The following is a 19,533-nucleotide window of genomic DNA, read 5'->3' on the forward strand; positions in this document are numbered from 1 at the left end:
CACTCACCTCCAGGACATAGGGGAGGGGTCCTCTGTGGCTGCGGTTTTGTCACCAAGCACCATGAGCACGAAAACCCCTCTCAGAAGAAAGGGCTGACATTCCCGCCTTGCCCACTCTATGCCAATATAACCCTGAGGTGACTTTGCCTACAGATGCCTCAGGCTATGCAGAAAGCTGTGGAGAATGCATAGACCTTAACAAGGCATTTAGAAATCTTTACTGTGCAATCCAGTGGTCATGGGATAGAATTCTAGGGAAACCACGAGTGGTTTCACAGGTGAAGGACAGAGACCCTCCCCTGAGGCCAAAGCTGTGGAGAATGCACAGACCTTAACAGGGCATTAGAAACCTTTACTGTGCAAACCAGTGGTCATGGGATAGACTAGGGAAACCACAAGTGATTTCACAGGTGAAGGACAGAGGCCTTCCCCTGAGGCCAAGCCTTTGAGTTCTAAAGACACCATGACTTGACTTTAAACGCTATTTTAACTGACAAGTTATATACATTTATGGGGTAGAGTGTGGTGTTTTGATATATGCATACAACATGGAATGTTTATCAAACTGATTAACATATCTGTCACCTTGCTTACCTCTCATTTTTTATGGAGACATTTGGAATTTACTCTTGGTTATTTTGAAATGTAGGTAACATTTTTATTGACTAGTTACCCTGCTCTGCAATAGATCTCAAAACATCTTCCTCCAATCTGAGGCTTTGTCTCTTCTGACTAACATCTCCCCATCTCCTCCCAACCCCTGTATCTCCTCCCTCCCCCCCAATCTCCTCCCTCTCTGGCCCTCGTGGTCACCATTCCGTTCACTACTAAATGCCACATGTAAATGAGCTCATGTGGCCTTGGCCTTTCTGTGCCTGGCTTATTTCCAGCAGCGTAATGTCCTTCCGGTTCAGCAGGTGGCAGGCTTCCCTCCTCACCGAAGGCTGAATAGTGCCCACTATGTGGTGTAATGTCCTTCCGGTTCAGCAGGTGGCAGGCTTCCCTCCTCACCGAAGGCTGAATAGCGCCCACTATGTGGTGTAATGTCCTTCCGGTTCAGCACACGGCCGGCTTGCCTCCTCTCTGAAGGCTGAATAGTGCCCAATGTGCCGGGTCGGCCTGCTCTGCATCCATTCTTGGGTCTTTGGGCACTGAGGTCGATTCGTTGTCTTGGTGCTTGTGGATAACACTCCAGTGAAGGTAGGCATGCAGATAATCTCCTGGATTCCTGATCAGTTTCAGTTCCTTTGGCCAAATACCCAGTAGCAAGATTACTGGATCATATGGTAGCTCTATTTTTAGGTTTTTGAGAAATCTCCATACTGTTTTCCATAATGGCTGGGCTAATTTGCATTACCACCAATAGCATGCAAGGGTTTTCTTTTCTCTGCATCCTCATCAACAGGTATTTTTCTCTTTTTAATAAATGCCATTGTAACCAATGCAAGCAATGTGAGGTGATGTCTTCTTGTGGCTTTTTTTGTTTTGTTTTTTCTTTTTTTTTTAAAACAGTCTTGCTCTGTCACCCAGGCTGGAGTGCAGTGATATGATCTCTGCTCACTGCAACCTCCACCTCCTGGGTTCAAGCTATTCTCCTGCCTCAGCCTCCTGAGTAGCTGGGATTATAGGTGCGCACCATGACACCCGGCTAATTTTTGTATTTTTACTAGAGATGGGGTTTAGCCATGCTGGCCAGGCTGGTCTTGAACTCCTGACCTCAAGTGATCTGCCCGCCATGGCCAACCAAAGTGCTGGGATTACAAGCGTTGAGCCATCTTGCCTGGCTTCCCTGTGGTTAATTTGCATTTTCCTGATGATTAGTGATGTTGAGCACCTTTTCATGGACCTGTTGGCCATTTGGGTGCCATCCTTTGAAAAGTGTGCCTTTAGAATGTAGCAGTTTGTTGGTGTTAGAGAACTTTTTTTATTTTTAACTGAAAGAATCTGTTGGCTATGGTGCAAGTCAAAGTGGGGTCAGGTGAGCATATTTGTGTAGTGATAAGTATGTGAACCCTAATATTTCTTCCATCTGCCAGTCCTACAGCCATTAGAAGTATCTTCTAATAAAGGCCCTAATGAGAACCCAGTTTTCTGAACACATCTTGAGAGGATTTTTTTTTTTTTTTTTCCCTGAGACGGAGTATTGCCCTGTCACCCAGGCTGGAGTGCAGTGGCATAATCTCTGCTCACTGCAAGCTCTGCCCCGGGAGGATTCTTTGTATTCACACTTTCCTGAGATATAGCACCTGTTTCCCGGAGTTGGCCTCAGATCCAGCCAGATGAGGCCGACATCACCTTTCCAAGGACAGAGAACTAAGGCCTGTGAGTCAAGAAAGCCACTAGTCCAGGCACAGCCAGGTCCCATCCGTGGGTCACCTGCGGAGGCCGTGAGGCCCACCGAGGACCTGCAGCCCTTTGCTTCTGGTGCTGTGTGCGGGGTCCACCTGTCCGATCCCTTTCTTTGTTGAGTGTGTATGCGTGTGAGTGTTGAGTGTGGGCAAGTGTGTATGCATTGGGCACATGTGAGTGTGGGGACACTGGGCACGTGTGTATGCATGGGCACATGTATGTGAGTGTGACTGTTGAGTGTGGGCACATGTATGTGAGTGTGCATGTGTATGTGGGCGCGTCTGTGTGTTGAAGGCTGCACGGGTTTCCTCCCACACAGGTGTGTAGGGTGAGACATGGTAAGTGCTGTTCTGAGTGCACTGGCCGGGGCTGAGCAGAGCTGTGCTGAGGGCTGGCGTCTGATGGGGCGGCAGGGCGCTCTACACGTGCTGAGGAGCAGCAGGCCCAGCCTCACCTCAGCTGAACCGTAGCCGCATCCTCCCAGGCCTGCTGCTCCTGTGGTTTTCAGTCTCTTATTTCTTAGGGAGTCTTGTTATGTGTATGATTTTATCATTTGGGATATTAAATCATGGGCAGACATTACCAGGGCAGGGTTTAGGAAAAGGTTGGCTCCTGGCCTGAGTTCAGCATTCCACCCACAGCCATGAGCGACTGGCCTCAGCCGTTCCTCCGTCTTGTGACCGTCACGCATGTGCTCCTGCCTCGGCCCGCCACTTTCTGGCTCTGCGGAGCTGCCTTCCTGCTGTGGAAGCTAATGTCGCCCCACCTCTGCCCCTTACCGCTGCAGAGTTGGGACGTTTGCTAATGTCATGTTCACATTCACATTAAAGTAATTGATTAGGGCTTTCCTTGAGCAAGCACCGCGTGTGGGAAAAGCACCCCAAGACGTCCCCGAGGCGGGTTCCGTCCGCCAAGCTCCCGACGACCAGACCTTGGGGAGCTGGGCAAGTGCCAGCTGGGTTCGCTTGGCTGTTGCTCCGTGAAAATTCCTTTGGGAGCGCGTTGTGCTAGTTGTCTGCTCGGGGTTGCTGGGTGCTGCGGCTAGCGTCTGTTCGGCTGTTAAGTACTGCGGAAAATTCCATACAGAGGGTTGTGCTTTTCACTGCGGTATCTTCAAATCTACAGCAAGAAAAGTGCCTAGACACACTCAAGAGACTACAGCTTTGAAATTTTACGCCCATCACCCAGGTGAAAGCATCACTGTTCAGCTCACACCTCCAAGCCAGGAAACAGGTGGGAAGATCCACAGCCAGGCCTCTGATCACCGACAGCAACCGGGCCGTGTAGGGTCCATGCGGGGGAGGGGGGCGTCCACGCTGAGCCATCTGGGGAGTGAAGACGGTGACTTGCTCACTACAATATGGTATTTTTAGTTCCTGGAACCCTGGCTGTTTTGGAGCTTTCGGTTTATTTTATGAATGAAATAATGGAAAACCCACACAGCTGGCACAGCTGGCAGGCGTAGAGAGAGTGACGTGAGTGCCTTGGCTGCCTTTGGGCAGATGGACAGGAGTGAGGACTGGCGTGGTCTGCTCAGGTCTGACCTTCCAAACTGGAGCTGGCAGCCTGGAGCCACCTGTACCTGGTGTCTCCGGTGAGGCTGCACAGCAGTGGCCCGTTTCAGCAAGCTTCAGGTATTTCGCTGAGACCGAGCTGTTCAGGGTGAGGAGAAGGTGACCCAGGTCTTCCTTCCTCTGGCTGAGGTTTCCTGCCTGGCACCCATGCCAGGTGTGCCTTCCGTGCCTTTGGTCTTTGAATGTTTCAAAGATCAGGCACTTGGTGTTAGTGTGTTAGTGGAAGTGTTTTTTTAGACCCTGTCTGTTCTCTACAGTAATTGTGTCCTATGATCAGAGTCTTATGGAATTGGGGGGAACTGTAACAGCTGCCTCTTAATGTGACCCGCTGAGCACCAGCCCTGCACTGAGCACTTTCCATACGCTCTTCCAATTTATCCTCAACAAACCTGGGAGACGCCGTTCTTTCTGTCCCTGTTTTACCCGTGAGGACACTGAGGCCATGCCAGCTCACCTGTTTGGGGTCCCACAGATGCCAAGCAGCAGGGCTGGGGTTGGATCCCCGTTCTGCAGACTCTAGGGTCTGTGCGAACCCTGGAGGGAGGGCCGAAGGCCGGGCGGAGCAGGGCGGGTCGTGGATTCTCAACCCCTCTCTCTCTGTTGCCCTCTCAGGACGCAGGGAGCCAGCAAATAGGTTTTTTGCTTGGAAGCTGTGGTGTTACCGTAGCCTTGACTAGTGACGCCTGCCATAAAGGACTTCCAAAAAGCCCAACAGGAGAGATCCCACAGTTTAAAGGTATGCCACTGAGGCTCCGAGAGCTCGCATGCCCACATCCTTTGTCAGAAGACGGGTGCGGGAATACGTCACCCTGCCTCGGTTTCAATCCTCTGTGGAATGAAACGTCAGTTGTGGACCCACAACTTTTCACGCGTTCGCGTCCCCGATGACACAGCCGGGGTGCCGGCCCGTGGGGTGACATGAAGGTAATGCATGGTGGAGGCTTGGGTGCTCTTCTGTTCATGTCTTAGATCTCATGAAATCTGGAAACACCAGAGATTCAATCTAGTTGATGTGTTTGAAAGGGTAGCACACGAATGGAGAGAAATTCTGCAGGCCTACTTTCTGAGTAACATTTAAAAGGAACTTGTCGTTTATGTCCAAGGTTGGCCAAAGCTGCTGTGGTTTGTCACAGAGTCGAAACATCTCTCCAAACCGCCCCGAGACTGGTTCCCACACATTAAAGATGCCAATAACGACACTGCGTATATTGAGGTGAGTCAGCCTCGGCCTCCTCCACTGGCCCTGAGTGTGGCCTTGGGAATTAATGTGTCTTTCCGACGGTTACTCGAGCGCCCAAATTCAGGAACTCGGAGACCTCAAGTAACCAGAAAACCTGCCGTGACCTCCCAGCCCCACCTCCCTCATGCTTTCTGTCTCGTTTCAGTACAAGACGTGTAAGGACGGCAGCGTGCTGGGTGTGACGGTGACGAGGACCGCGCTGCTGACACACTGCCAAGCCCTGACGCAGGCGTGCGGCTACACGGAAGGTGGGGTGCCAGACCCCGACTCCTTGGGACCCTGGTTCTAACCGGGACACCTGACACGAAGACCACGTCCTTCCCATGAGTAGCTGTAGAAATAGTGTGACATTTGTGCCCAGCTCCGCTGACGTTCACTTATTACTGAATTAGGATATCAGCTCAGCCTGCCATAGCAAAATACCACAGACAGGGCGGCTTCAACACAGACATTTATGTCTGCACAGCGCGGAGGTCTGAGGTCAGCGTGCCCTTGGGCAGTTCCCAGTGGGGGTCTCTTCCCAGCTTCTCATAGGAGGTGTAAGATGTGCGGTTAGGCGCCCATCCCTACGACCCCACTGAACGCGAATGACCTCCTGAAAGGCACGCTCTCCACACGCAGCCACGCTGGGGCCCAGGCTTCTCACCGGGAGACGCCGTGAACGCCATGGAGCTTCATCCCGGGTGCACATGAGCATATCTTTAGTTGTAAGGAAAACACCCGTGTCCGCCCGCCCTCCCAGTTGAGTCAGTCTCTGCAGGTCTCTGCTGCTGCGGTGAAGAATTGGTGGTGGTTATGTGTTTTCCTTCCCGCGGGTGGGCCGGTATAGGGGGCAAAGAGGGGAAGTGAGTGGAGGGAACCATGGCAACCGCGCTGAAATGGCACAGAGAGGGGAGGGTGCAAGCAGATCCCGGGGACCCCCACAGACTCCCGCATGGGTGCCCTGAGTCCTATTGAGATCCCCTGAAGCCTCCTGAGATGTTCTGAGACACTGTGATATGCCCTGAGGCCCTTTGAGACCCCTTCAGAACCCCCAGAGAACCCCCATGACCTCGAGAGCCCTTGGGATGCCCTGAGACCCCCTGACAGGACAGCTGCAGTGTGCACCCCGCCTGGCATCTCTTTCTGGAACCTGATGAAGCCGCAGTGGCATCTGCCACTCCGCTGTGGAATGAAACACTTTTCTCTTTCTACTATTCTTATTCTCTCCCCATCCTCATCATCTCCCTTTTAAAAACAACGCACGTGTCTCGCGGGTGTTCTGATGTTTAGCCGTGGACTTTCCACACCTGGGGGTGCATTGCCCCCTGCTCCTCGCCCTGATAACACCTCCAAGGTCCAGGGCGGTCACTCTTGGAGAGGGAATAGATACATTCCCTCCTTGCTTCACTTTTTTCAAAAGGAACTTGGGTTGTCTCCTTGGGCCGTGTGTTGTGAAAGCCCCTCTGTCTGTTACCCTCCACACTTCAACTTTTAGACGGGGAGACTGAGTCATGTGCAGGCAGCTACTGACCTCGGGGAGCCAGGTGACTTCCAGAGAAAGCTGGGCCTGTTCACGGCCAGGGTGCTCTGTGATAGTAATCCTCATCAAGCACGAGCTTTTAGCACCTTTTTAGAGCCCTCCCCCATAGTCATTGAATAGATTTCCCTCCTTGTCTTCCAAATTCCAGTGCCTCCTTGTTTTATTGCAACTCCAACCTTGGAGACTTCCAGTAGAGCTGCGTAGGTCCCCATGTTGCCAAAAATCCACCTCCTCTGTGCACACAGGGCTCTCCAGCTGCAAAGCTTCCTTTCCTGGGAGACTCGTGAGGAAGTGAAAAGAAATCTTTTAAAAAACAAGGCAGGGAGGGGGAAATACATAAAAAGAGAAGGAACACTGTGTTTTAAGGCGCAGCTTGGAGAGCTAACGCTGCTCACTTGTGTGTCAGGATATCTGTCTAGAAACTCCAGGGTGACCAGCACTCAAACGGGTCTACAGAATTTCCACCAAGATGCAGCAAAATGGGATTTTTCCAAGATCTGTTATTTCCTGCGATGCAGTGTTGGATTTTCTTTGCATTTTGGTCTGTTGCTGTCCTGTCCTAAGAAAGAATCTCCTGACTCCCTCTTTTGTGCAGCTGAAACCATTGTGAATGTGCTGGACTTCAAGAAAGACGTCGGGCTCTGGCATGGCATCCTGACAGTAAGTGAGGTCCCCTGGCCGCGTCTGTCCACACAGGAGTCCCCCCCCTCAACCCAGCCTGTCCACGCAGGAGTCCCCCGCCCCCGCCCAGCCTGTCCACGCAGGAGTCCCCCGCCCCCGCCCCCGCCCAGCCTGTCCACGCAGGAGTCCCCTCTCTCACGAAGCCTGTCCACGTCTCTCTCTCTCGCTTCACTTGTCTTAATTTAGGAGTCTCTGCTCCAGTTTTGTCCATTACAGGTCTCTCAGCTTCGGGCTTCAGTTTGTTCATACAGGAGTCTCACGAGTTTGTCCACGTGAAACTTCTGCTTCCAGCTCTGTTCACGAGGTCCCTCTCCGGCCCCAGCGCCTGTCCACGAGGGAGTCCCCCGCCCCAGCGCCTGTCCACGCAGGAGTTCCCCCGCCCAGTCTGTCCACACACAGGAGTCCCCCGGCCTCCCACCAGGCCTGTCCACACAGGAGTCCCACCAGCCTGTCCACGCAGGAGTCCCCCTCACCAGCCTGTCCACACAGGAGTCCCCTCGCCTAGCCTGTCCACACAGGAGTGTGCTGGGTGTCGGAATACAAATGCCTAGGTGTGCATATGTTTCACTTGGGCAAGCTGCTTCCTCCCACACTGTGAAGAGAAAATCATTACTGTTTAGAAGACCGATGTTGTCCACTAACGTGGTTCATGACTGCACCACAAAGCCAGTTGTTTCAGCAGCCACTGGTTTGAGGGTCTTGGACACATGGATTGAGGTTACAGCTGCTGAAAACAGCCTTCCAGGGCTCACGTGGAGATCATTGTCTTCCTTCCCACACTTTTGGCATTCAGTATCTTAGCGTAACATCAAAGGTTGGTTGGTGTGTGGATTACTGTCCTGTACATCTGGTTAGCTGCATGTTCCTGTTATTTCTTGAGTCAGTGGGGCCTGCTGTTGTGTTACTCTGTGGGGAAAAGTAGTTTACAGATTTGCCTTTGAGGATGGCAATCAGTGTGTGTTATAGGGAAATGATTGTCTCACAATCACGAGTGCCCTGGATGACAGTGCCGGGCTTGGGCACTTCTTATGGGGAAGAAACCTTATTTGTTTAAGGCAGGCTTGGCACTTAAAAGCTACGTGGAGCATGACTGCTTAGATGCTCCCCCCATCTGTTTCGAATGTGGTAATTTTCACTAATTTTTCTTTTGAATAATTTCTTATGCTGAAGCTTCTTACCTTTTGGTGGTAGAAAATTCTAGTAGTTGTCACATGAGTGATGGGTATATGAATACAGGATTTGCCGTTTCTCAGTGGACCAGAATTCATGTGAAAAGGGGCCGGCAAGCATTTCCTAGACCAAATATCTGTGGCTCCAGAGCAGCCCACGTGGCTGCCTTCTGTGATACATGTGGGTCATCTCTCAAGTCTGATGCTGTTAGGGGGTGAGATGGAGCAGTGTGGTCCCAGCACCGTTGTGTGCTGGTGCAGTGGGGAGCCCGGCTTTGGGACTGGAGGACCTGGGATAAGGTGGAGCAGCGTGGTCCCAGAATGGTCATGTGCTGGTGCAGTGGGGAGCCTGGCTTTGGGACTGGAGGACCTGGGATGAGATGGAGCAGCGTGGTCCCAGAACCATCCTGTGCTGGTGCAGTGGGGAGCCCGGCTTTGGGACTGGAGGACCTGGGATAAGGTGGAGCAGTGTGGTCCCAGAACCGTCGTGTGCTGGTGCAGTGGGGAAGCCCGGCTTTGGGGTTGGAGGACCTGGGCTTGTGTCTCAGCCCTTCCTTTCTTAGCTTTGTGACTCAGGCATATCACACGTGCATCTAAGTCCCTTCTCAAATCTGAACCTCAGTTTTCCTATCTGTGAATGAGAACGACAATCCTATTTGACGTGGCTGGTGTGAGAATTATGTGGCCTAAAGTTTAAGCACCCACTCCACCTACACGTTTGACACATGATTCAATGATCAGGTCCTAAAGAACAGATAGCTATGTCACTGTTGCTGTTAGTCACTCTCGTCATTAGAACCCCCGAGTTTCTGGCTGTGGCGTTGTCCGCACAGCCCTGCTTTCGAGGCCTCGTTGTGGGGCCGCCTCTCTGAGGGTCTCCCGCTGGTGGTACCAGCCTGCCTGCTCTGTGCTCTGGGGTACAGCCGGCAGCCCTGGCGGGTGTGAGTCTCTCCACTGTCGCATCTAAGGCGAGGTCTCTGAGCAGACAGCAGCAGCTTTTAAGATGCCCTCACAGACCCCAGCACAGAGTGGGGAGGGAGTCGGTGGAGCTCTGAGGAGGGAAGGCACACGTCGTCTTTCCGCTTTCATCTGGAGCTTCCTGAATCGAGCCAGTGGCTCTGTGGAGGGGTCTGTGCCCTCTTGTCTGCCCCCAACCCGTAGCCTACAAGACTGCAAGGATCCTAGCCCACTGCACAGCCCGCCAGGTGGTGCCTGGTCTGAGTGCTGTGGCGTGAGGCATGTGTGAGTCCCAGCCTCAGCGTGCAGCAGCGTACAGGTACTAGCCAGTGTGTCCTAATTTATTTTTGTCAGGAGTCTCAATCTGCTGCAGCAAGGCCTGGCCAGAGCCAGAATGTGAGCTTCCCTCGGCCCCGCGTTTCAGAGCAGCGTACAGTTCTCAAGACGGGTTCTGCAAAATAAAAGTTAGCGTAACACATTAGGAAGAATTAGGCTTTGAGGATATGAAAGGCTGTTGCAAATGGCGATACTTCACCAAAGGTTTCATCTTAAAAAGGATTTGGACTTAAATTATTTAATTCTGTCAGCAGTAGTTTAGGGAAAGCAGTGGAGTTCAAGGGAGACCTTGGGAGTCGCTTTCCCATGGACATACTTTAAAGGATTACACCCAGACCCGACCATGCCACGCTCATGCAGACCAGCCGTCCCCGCCCTCCCCACCCTAAAGAGCCTCCAGGGTCCTGTGCGACTGCTCCTCTTCCGGGCCTGTGCAGCCTGGTGTCTGTGGTGCTCCCTGAGAGCTGCTGCTCCTCCTTCCCTGGGGGCCCATGCAGCCTGGCGTCTGTGGTGCTTCCTGCGAGCGGCTCCTGCTCCTCTCCCCCTCTTCTTCTGGGGCCCCATGTGGCCTGGTGTCCATGGCACTCACTGAGAGCTGCTCCTCTGCCATGCCCCTCTGTAGTTGCCGTCCCTGCCAGCCCCACCCTAAGGAGCCTCCAGGGGCTGTGCGGCCTGGTGTCTGCAGCACTCTGAGGGCTCCCCCTGCCCCCGTGCGGCCTAGCATCCCTGCCACTGGCTGAGAGCTGCTCCTCTGCGTGCCCCTCCGTGCTCACCCTGCGTGTTCCTGTGTTGATTGCAGAGCGTCATGAACATGATGCATGTGATCAGCATCCCGTACTCGCTGATGAAGGTGAACCCTCTCTCCTGGATCCAGAAGGTCTGCCAGTACAAAGGTGGGTCTGGCGGGGTGCAGTGACTCACGCCTGTAATCCCAGCACTTTAGGAGGCCAAAGGGGGTGGATCACCTGAGGTCAGGAGTTCCAGACCACCCTGGCCAATATAGAGTAAACCCCGTTTCTACTAATAATACAAAAATTAGCTGGGCCTGGGGGCGCATGCCTGTAATCCTTGCTACTTGGAAGGTTGAAGCAGGAGAATCACTTGAACCCAGGAAAAGGAGGAGGTTGCCGTGAGCCGAGATTGGTATTAAAAAACAAGGCTCACAGGGGCTGGGTGACAGTGATTCTTCACCCTTCCCCACCACTCACGATGATCTCTCTCTTTCAATAGGGGGCGATCTGACGGTGGCACATACTAACCTATTTCTATTTTTCTTTTAGCAAAAGTGGCGTGTGTGAAATCAAGGGATATGCATTGGGCATTAGTAGCACACAGAGATCAGAGAGACATCAACCTCTCCTCTCTGCGAATGCTGATTGTGGCGGACGGCGCGAACCCCTGTAAGTGAGGAGCCGTGGGAACTAGGCAGGCTATGGAGTCTTTTTTTATTTTTTTTCCCCCAGGTTTCATTCTTTATACTTTGATTTTTCTTTTTCTAATCCTTATCTTAGTAAAGAAGTTGTCTTAAAATCACCAAACCGTATCTCTCACTCTGGCCGAGAGGTACGATGGCTTAATAAGGACAGGCATTTGTAGACTCCACAGCCCTGGGATTCAGAGGATGTCTTGATTCTGTAGAGAAAGTTCCTTTGGTGACCCTGTTTCCCTGCCTGTAAAACGGTGCTTAAGTCATAAACTTTCATGAGGATGAAATGAAGTAAGCCCTAAGCAGGTAATAAGGAAATATTCAGGAAATATTTGACTGCTCGTACTTTATGGTCTGTAGTAGTTTTCTTGATCAGTAAATTAATTTGTCATTTTACATGTAATTTCATTATCATATTCTCTAACAAAAATACTCAGATAAAGTAAATTAGTGGCTCCACAGAATACTATAAATACACCTTGAGAAATATTTCAGCCAACTGAAATGAGAACCTAGCTAGCATGCTTTTGTGAGAAAAGTATATAAAACTTAGAAGCAGAGTGAAATTAATGAGAGGTTTCTGACCACATTTATGAAATATGCAACATTTATGTTTGTAAGTTAAAGCAGCATAAACTCCTTTAATACCAGATATACAAAAGCAGACTCATAAACAGGTTTTATAAACAGTTTTCAAATATAAAATTTCAAAAATCCTGAGCTAATTTAATAAACAATTGTTTTAACCCATAACTCTACAAAACAATACATCTTCCATAAAGGAAAGTATGTCTATATTTGGACATAGTTTAGCAGGTATGTTCTTGATAATTGTGCCTCGACCTCATCATTTAATAGAGAGGAAAGTTTTCTTCATTTGGTTTAGATTTACCCCTGTCTTGGAACTTCCATACTGAAAACAGTGGAACAAGTCTCAGAAAAGTTACTAAAGTAAGTTCATCTGTCAGAAAAGGGGTCATAAATGTGGAGGTTGAGTCCTTTAAATTCTTGAGTTCTGTTTGAGAATGACCACTTTCAGTGTAACATAAATAATAAATTGTATTAAATATTTTTCCATACTGCCTAGATCCACTTGTGCCTAAATCCCACCTTCAGAACGGTTTTCTGTGGTGGGATTTTGTAATCAATCACAGTGCTTCAGCTGTCTGACCATTGTCCCTCTTTCACTCTAGGGTCTATTTCATCTTGCGATGCATTTCTCAATGTCTTCCAAAGTAAAGGCCTTCGACAGGAGGTCATCTGTCCTTGTGCCAGCTCGCCAGAGGCCCTCACTGTGGCCATCCGGAGGTACTGGGTCCTGTCGATTTACGTAGCTAACCTAGAGACAGTCCTGATTCAGCAGCGAAGGGAGATCAGGAAATCCTAACGGTGAACGCTGAGGGTGAAAGCGGGACCTAACCTTTCAAGACGAGTTTATTTCTGTTTTTATGTAGATTCATTCATTAAAAAACATGTATCACTCTCTGCAGTTTCACCGTAATTCCTTAATAAGTGGAACTGTCTAGAGGCTCATGGAATCATAATATCCTGTCCTTGCAGTTGGCAGAAATTTACTCCGATTTCCTCGTGTGTGTCAGTCTCTGGTTTCATCTGGGGTGGGATAGGAATTTACTCTGATTTCCACGTGCGTGTACGTGGAAACAAGAATGGAATGACCCTCCTCTTCCCCCCCACTGGGAGTACTGCTGTGGACACGCTGCCCCAGACCCCCGCACCACACCTCCTTCTCTCTCACCACACCTTCCTCTGGTTTCATCTGGAGTGGGATAGAGTCCGTTTTCATCAGCCTGCTTTTCTTGCAGTGCTACTGACTTCCATGTGCTGTGGGATTTACTGGTATATTTATTTTTTTCATTGTCTGTCTCTGGTGTATAGTTGATGCCTGATGCATATTTTTTGAGTGAATGAAAGTAAAATTTAAAGTAGGTAAATTCAGAAAGTTGCCTCTTGTACAGTTTGCTCTGACAATCCCATGTCATTCACCAGAAGTGAAGCCCAAACCTGACGTGTGTTTATGCATGTGATATGCACACGCTTGGCATTTTACATAAATGGAGCCATGTGTGCGTTTGGGTTTTTGTTTTCATTTTACTTGGTTGACGTAGGTGCCACTGACGGCCTAAATAGGCTGTTGTAGCATCTGCCGAGAACAGGCTCCTGCAGAGAAGCTGCGTTCCTGTGTCGGCTGTCACCGGCCCACCCAAGGCTGGTCCAGAGGAAGGTGTGGCGAGAGAGAAGGAGGTGTGGTGCGGGGGTCTGGGGCAGCGTGTCCACAGCAATACTCCCAGTGGGGGGGAAGAGGAGGGTCATTCCATTCTTGTGAGGTGAGCTCTGGAGTGTAGATGAGTGCAGGAGGCCTGCTTGCAACAGGCTTCCCATAGCAGTGTGTGGTTTTTAAATTATTATAGGCAAAACTGTGGAAGGGCAGGCATTGACCAGGACACAAACAGAAATAACAAGAGCAGGATGTGTGTCCCTCCCACTGTCTCGCCCAGTGGTGCACGTGGGCACATACATCAGGTCGGGTGCGGCCTGTACCCTGTGCAGTGTCTGGAGGAGTGGTCTCTGGACACGGCCCACCGTGGGTTACAGCAGCCCGTCTCCAGAGCTACCTCCCTGGTGCTGGCTTCAGTGCTCTTCTCGGGTGTGCCACTTTTCTGATTGGCGTGATTGGGCTCAACAAATTGAAGGATCGAGAGGAATTAAAAGATACGATTTTAGCATTCCAAGTTGAATTAGGAACGACAGTGTCCTGAAAACAAACAGCAGCCCCCCAAGTGTTCCCATGCCGGTTCTCCCTGCCGCCCGTCATTCTCAGTCTCATCAAGACTGTCTTTTTATGTAGTTATCGTGCATATGATGCAGAAACTGTTAAATGCTGATGCTTTACGAAAGAATAATCTGTATAACTGGCCATTGCACTTCAACTCCCTAATTGCCTGAGATGAATTAGGCAGCAACTCTATCTCAGTGGTGAAAATCTTTAGGAGAGAAACCAGTGCTGGTCCTTAGAACCTGTATCTTTCGTTACCCTGATGTTTAAGTCACTTTTGAATAAATTTGATGAAAGCAGCACTTGTACTTGCATTTCCACCAACACACCCCTCTCTGCATTGTTGTCTGCATGTGTGAACAGAAGGAAAACTTCCCTCTGTGCTGGGGTTTCCGTTGTGTGCTGTAGAAGGGTTGGGACAGATGCGTGTTTTTGGAAAATGAGCCGGCGACTGTGAACTCAGTGTACTCTGTCTTAAGATTTGAGGTGAACTTTCCACGTAGTAGAGGCCAGAGGCCAGGTTATTAACTGAAAAATGGCTTTCGTACGTTCTATAAAGCTGCTTTAAGTGAGGTCTGGCAAGGCTTCCCTGCAGGTTCTGGCGTGAGAACAAAATGAATGCCTTCTTAAATGTCGTCATGTCCAGAATGGGAGGCAGTACAGTGCTCTTGTTTTACTTACTCCTTATGTTTTTTAAAGAACAAAAACAAGTGCTACATTCCCCTGTTTTGTTGCAGAGAAGGGTCTGTAGAGGATGGATTATGCCTGTTTGAAGGGGTTCTAGGATGGGCGTTTCCTCTGTGTTGGGATCTAAGCATTTGTGTCCTGCGAGTTAAGCATCTTCCAGGGACAGCCTCTTCTGTGTGTGAACCATCTTCCAGGGACAGCCCCTGCTCTTGGTAGCGAAGCAGAGACTGAACTTCCAATGCTGAGTTGCAGCTGGTTGCTTGTTTGGCTTTCGGTCTGTTTAATTAAAAAAGGATAACGATTATCTGCAGTAGAATGCAGATAAAATTGCAGATGCATTTGCTTACTATTTGTAGAATTTTGGCCCTCTCTGGAATATGTGTCACTTAGTGATTCTCTTCTGCAAAAAAAAAACAAAAAACAAAAAACATAAAAGAGTAGATAAATCAGAAGCTGAGGCACTCACAAGAAAGCCACCCAGGGCTGCAGGTGCCAGCAGGGCCGGGCGTGGACATCAGGGCTATGAGTCGATCTTCCAGGCTGTCAAGGGCCAGGGCCTTCAAGAGCCCCAGGTCTGACAGGGGTGCCCGCAGCCTACTAGCTGTGGAGTATCTTAATGTCACTCTTGCAAGCAACATAGAATGTCTGTCATGCAAAACAGAGCACATTGGAAGGTTTCAGGGCTCACAGGATCGGTGGAACCTCCAGTGTCCCGCTTGATAAATAGGCAGGATGCACGGGCGCTGCCGGGAGCAGTAGCAGGCCTGGTGATGGGGAAGGGGTTGGGGTGGGATAGGGGGTCACGGCGTACAGAAGCCAGCAGCGGCTGTCAGGGGTTGTGGGGGGGGTGCGGCGCACGGGAGCCAGCAGCAGCCCTGGCGATGGGAGGGTATGTGGGAGCAGCCTGGCACCTGGGCTCCAGGTACTGTGCCCTCCCTCAGGTTGCCCAGCACTGGAGGCAGGTCACTGCTGGAACTTACACAGTCGGTTCTCCCCTCAGAGAAAGGCTAGTTGCCAAAAAATGACCAGCACTCATTGTAGGGTGGTTGAGATTCTTTGAAAACATGAGTCGGAGACCTTGAAGGGGCAAGGGCTGGAGACGTGCCTGTCCTCAGGCATGTCTGTGTTCACGTGTGTCTAGGCACGCCTGTGTTCACGTGTCTGTTCAGGTGTGTCTTTGCATGTATAAAGATGTGTGTCTAGGCATGTCTGTTCACATGTCTTTATGCATGTCTGTTCACGTGTGTCTAGGCATGTCTGTTCACGTGTCTGTGTTCACATGTGTCTTTATGCATGTATAAAGACGTGTGTCTAGGCATGTCTGTTCACATGTCTATGCATGTCTGTTCACATGTGTCTAGGCATGTCTGTGTTCACGTGTCTGTGTTCACGTGTCTTTATGCATGTCTGTTCATGCGTGTCTATGCATGTTCATGCATGCTTGCCTTTCTTCATGGCTGTCTTCACCTGTGTATGCCTGTCTTCGTGTTTGTATTAATGTGTCTGCCTTCATGTGTGTCTGTTTTCACCCTTGTGTTCACGTGTGTCAGCCAAGTGGTGGCAGGAAATCACCTGCTCTAGTGAAGTCTGCTCAGTCTTCCTATGTGAGCTGTATTTTCACCCAGGCATTTAAAGTATTTTCTTCTCTTTAAAACTGTCATTGTCCTGTTATATTTTGTGTTTTCTCTTCTACTGATATTAGTTTTAGAGTAGGAAATATTGGGGAAATAGGGGTTTGTGGTGCCTAAACTCATCAGAAATTTTTTAAAGGACAAATTGCAAGGCAAAAACCAGGAAACTGTTTCCTGGCTACAAGTATCCCCTTAACCTCCTGCTGTCTGAGTCTGTTACCATCTCTCCCTAAACCTCCTGCCATTTGAGTCTGTTACCATCTCTAGAATGTAGATGTGACAGAATTGATTTCCTCAAAGCTACATTGTGAAAATGTTTATTGAACTGAAAAGCATAATTTTTAGCTTTGTTAACTACAAAGTATTATTCGGATATCCCAATAATTTAGTAACAAAAGGCAAAAATTCATGTAAAACAATGAAACAGTAATTCCAGAAAAGATAAAATCTTGTCTTCTGCTCCCTTGTCACAACAGCCATCTTCCATTTTTTGAAAGTGTCCAAGCTAGAAGTTAGCTGGGAGAAAATCGAAGAAGAGGTGTCCACAGGGAGAAGGGTGCTGTCTGGTGCCCACTGGGTGCGGGTGGTGCCTGGATGAGACAGGAGAAAACAGCATAGCTCTGAGACAAAGTGGTTCCAAAGTGAGCACTTCTGACTGCTCAGAAAAGTCAGACCCAAGTTCCATAATCCAGCATGTAAGGGAAAGCAAGATAAACTGTAATTTTATCTAAAAAGCGGGATAAAATTTTGAAATTCTCTATAGAATAGTCTTGAGATGAAAATCACCTGAACCAGAGCGTGACAATTAGGCAGAGCATTGAAGAGCAAGCCGGGTTTTCCTGTTTAATTTCACCCGACCACCTGCGTTTGACAGTGTGTTCTGTTTTTGTGGTGAATTACATGAGAAGTTTGTTTTGGCAAAGGTTCGCAGTGCAGTGAGAAAATAGCAGAGGAGGGGCCTCCCCACAGGGTCCCCCCAGTTTCAGCCCGTAACCTCCCCTGGAAACAGAAAGGTGTCCAAGGCTTATGAGAAAGAGTTTGCAAAAAAGTTTATATAGTGTGATCCCATTTTTGGTAACAAAACATTAAGTATCTGTAAATAGTATATTCGTGCCAAAAAAAGCTGCGCTACGCAGGGCGGGCGAGGCGGTGGAGATGGGCGGCTCACTGTGCTGGGCTGCGCGGCTCTTAAAATGGGCTGTTTTTCGTGGGCATGCATTGCTGCTATTAGGGAAAAGGAAGAATGTTACATTAAATCAACTCATAACTTAATACACTGGCTGCTTTTACGTCGTATCTTTTCCTGTTAAAAATCAGAGCCTCCGTTATCTGTTGTGGTTTTGAAAGTCTGTCACACTGAACGTTGTACGTGCACGTTTTTCACTGAATTTCTCCTTGTGGTGCAGAAGTGTTTCCCGAAAATATTGTTTCCGCTAAAATGAGTTCACAAGCTAACCTGCTCCCTGTCCTTTAAAGGGTACTTTTTCTGGGTACTATGAGTGTGTAAGGGCATTCTGCTGCTGTTGAAGCGTGGCCGGGGAAGGAAAGAAAGCAGAGGACATGCTCTGTGTTCTGTGTGCCCAGGCACCTTCATCAGGGCTGATTTACATTTGTCTAAAAGAAAAACCTTTGCTGGTGAATGGTGATTCAAGACCAGAGCAGCTACCCTGTTTTTTCAAGAAAGACACTTCCTCGGGGCTCTGGCTGCTAGTTCGGAAAGGAACACCCTCCACTCTCAAACAGGCTTCCCGGTAACTTCTCATTTTGTCTGGAACCCGAATGCGTCTTCCCAAAGAAGCAACGTTGTGCAGGTGCTTTGAGGCCAGCGTGGGGAACGGCAGGCGTGGGATGAGCGCCACCTCCTTCCTTCTCTGTGCTGCTCTGTCGGGGGCCGAGGTCGGTCTGGGTCCTCTGTGAGGTCGGCCTGGGTCCTCCTCTGTGAGGTCGGCCTGGGGCCTCCTCTGTGCTCATCTCGCTCCAGCTTTGTGACGTGGGTGGGGCTTCACGAAACTTCAGCCCCTTCAGATTCCTCATCTGTAGATGAGAATCACAGCAGTAGCCCCCTCAGAGGCCTGTGTGAGCACTGAGTGGGTTCATACACACACAGCACTTAAAAACACGCCTGGTTCGTAGTAAGAATTCAGCAGGTGTTGCTGCCGTTACCACAGTTACATGACTACAGGCGTGTTTTGTGTGATCTGTTGCAAAGACAGGCTGTGTAAAGATTGCTGGGGGGAGGAGGGGTCTGCAGCTTAACTCTTTGTTCTCCAAATGTGCTGCTGTTGCTAAGCTGAGAATTACTAGATTGGAGAGAGCCCGTGTAAGATGAAGAAAAAGACCCTCGTTAACTCACTTGCCTCAGGGATTCAGCAAATAACAGGCGGCACTGAAGTGGTGCAGGTGCAGTGCCACTCCTCTGGTAAGCCCTAGAGCTGGAGGCTGGTAAGGCCTGTTTAGTGCTTGATCTGTTTGTTTTGTGTTAATGTCCTGAGCCTGGCCGAGCTCTGCTTGTGGTCAGGAGTAGCAAACTGGATGTGTTCATGAAATTTAGAGGAGCTGCTGCTTCAAGGTGTTATGCAGGCAAGGCTTATGGAATGTTTTCTAGAGGCTGGAAACGCTGTGACAAGTCAACAGTGCAAACGGTTTGGTGGAAGCCATAGTGTACATTCCTTGTGAGGCCACATTGCGAGGTCTGGCCTGCTTCTCTCCTTTTTGTTGGTCTGTTTGCATGGTTATAAAGGAATGTGTGAGACTGGGTAATCTATAAGGAGAAGAGGTTGATTCTGGCTCACAGTTCTACAGGCTGTAAGAGAAGCATGGCTCCAGCATCTGCTCAGCTCCTGGGGAGGTCTCGGGAAGCTTACGATCAGGGCAGAAGGCAAAGCGGGAGCCCGTGTGTCACATGGTGAGAGACTGAGCGAGAGGGAGGGAGAGAGGAGATGCCCAGCTCCATTCTAAACAACTAGATCCCACGTGAACTCATGGAGAACTCTCGCGTTACTGCGAGAACAGGCCCGCCTCCAGCGCTGGACATCACCATAGAGAGCTCTCGCGTTACCCCGAGAACAGGCCGCCTCCAGCGCTGGACATCACCGTAGAGAACTCTGGTGTTACCGCCAGAACAGGCGCGCCTCCAGCGCTGGACATCACATTTCAATGGGAGATTC

At 49.9% G+C, this 19,533-nt stretch overlaps 1 protein-coding gene across 1 annotated transcript in view; it reads left to right on the plus strand.

Annotated features, from left to right (window-relative positions):
- The window catches only part of DIP2C (disco interacting protein 2 homolog C), a 136,331-nt gene that overhangs the window by 25,245 nt on the left and 91,553 nt on the right, over positions 1–19,533 (plus strand). Inside the window, exons 7-13 of the mRNA XM_031652570.1 lie at positions 4,536–4,659; positions 5,027–5,136; positions 5,309–5,411; positions 7,281–7,345; positions 10,628–10,721; positions 11,109–11,228; positions 12,448–12,562. Coding sequence (XP_031508430.1) covers positions 4,536–4,659; positions 5,027–5,136; positions 5,309–5,411; positions 7,281–7,345; positions 10,628–10,721; positions 11,109–11,228; positions 12,448–12,562 — 731 coding nt within the window. The remainder of the gene's footprint in view (positions 1–4,535; positions 4,660–5,026; positions 5,137–5,308; positions 5,412–7,280; positions 7,346–10,627; positions 10,722–11,108; positions 11,229–12,447; positions 12,563–19,533) is intronic.

The sequence above is a fragment of the Papio anubis genome, chromosome 11 (assembly GCF_008728515.1).
Source record: "Papio anubis isolate 15944 chromosome 11, Panubis1.0, whole genome shotgun sequence".
NCBI classification, from domain to species: domain Eukaryota; kingdom Metazoa; phylum Chordata; class Mammalia; order Primates; family Cercopithecidae; genus Papio; species Papio anubis.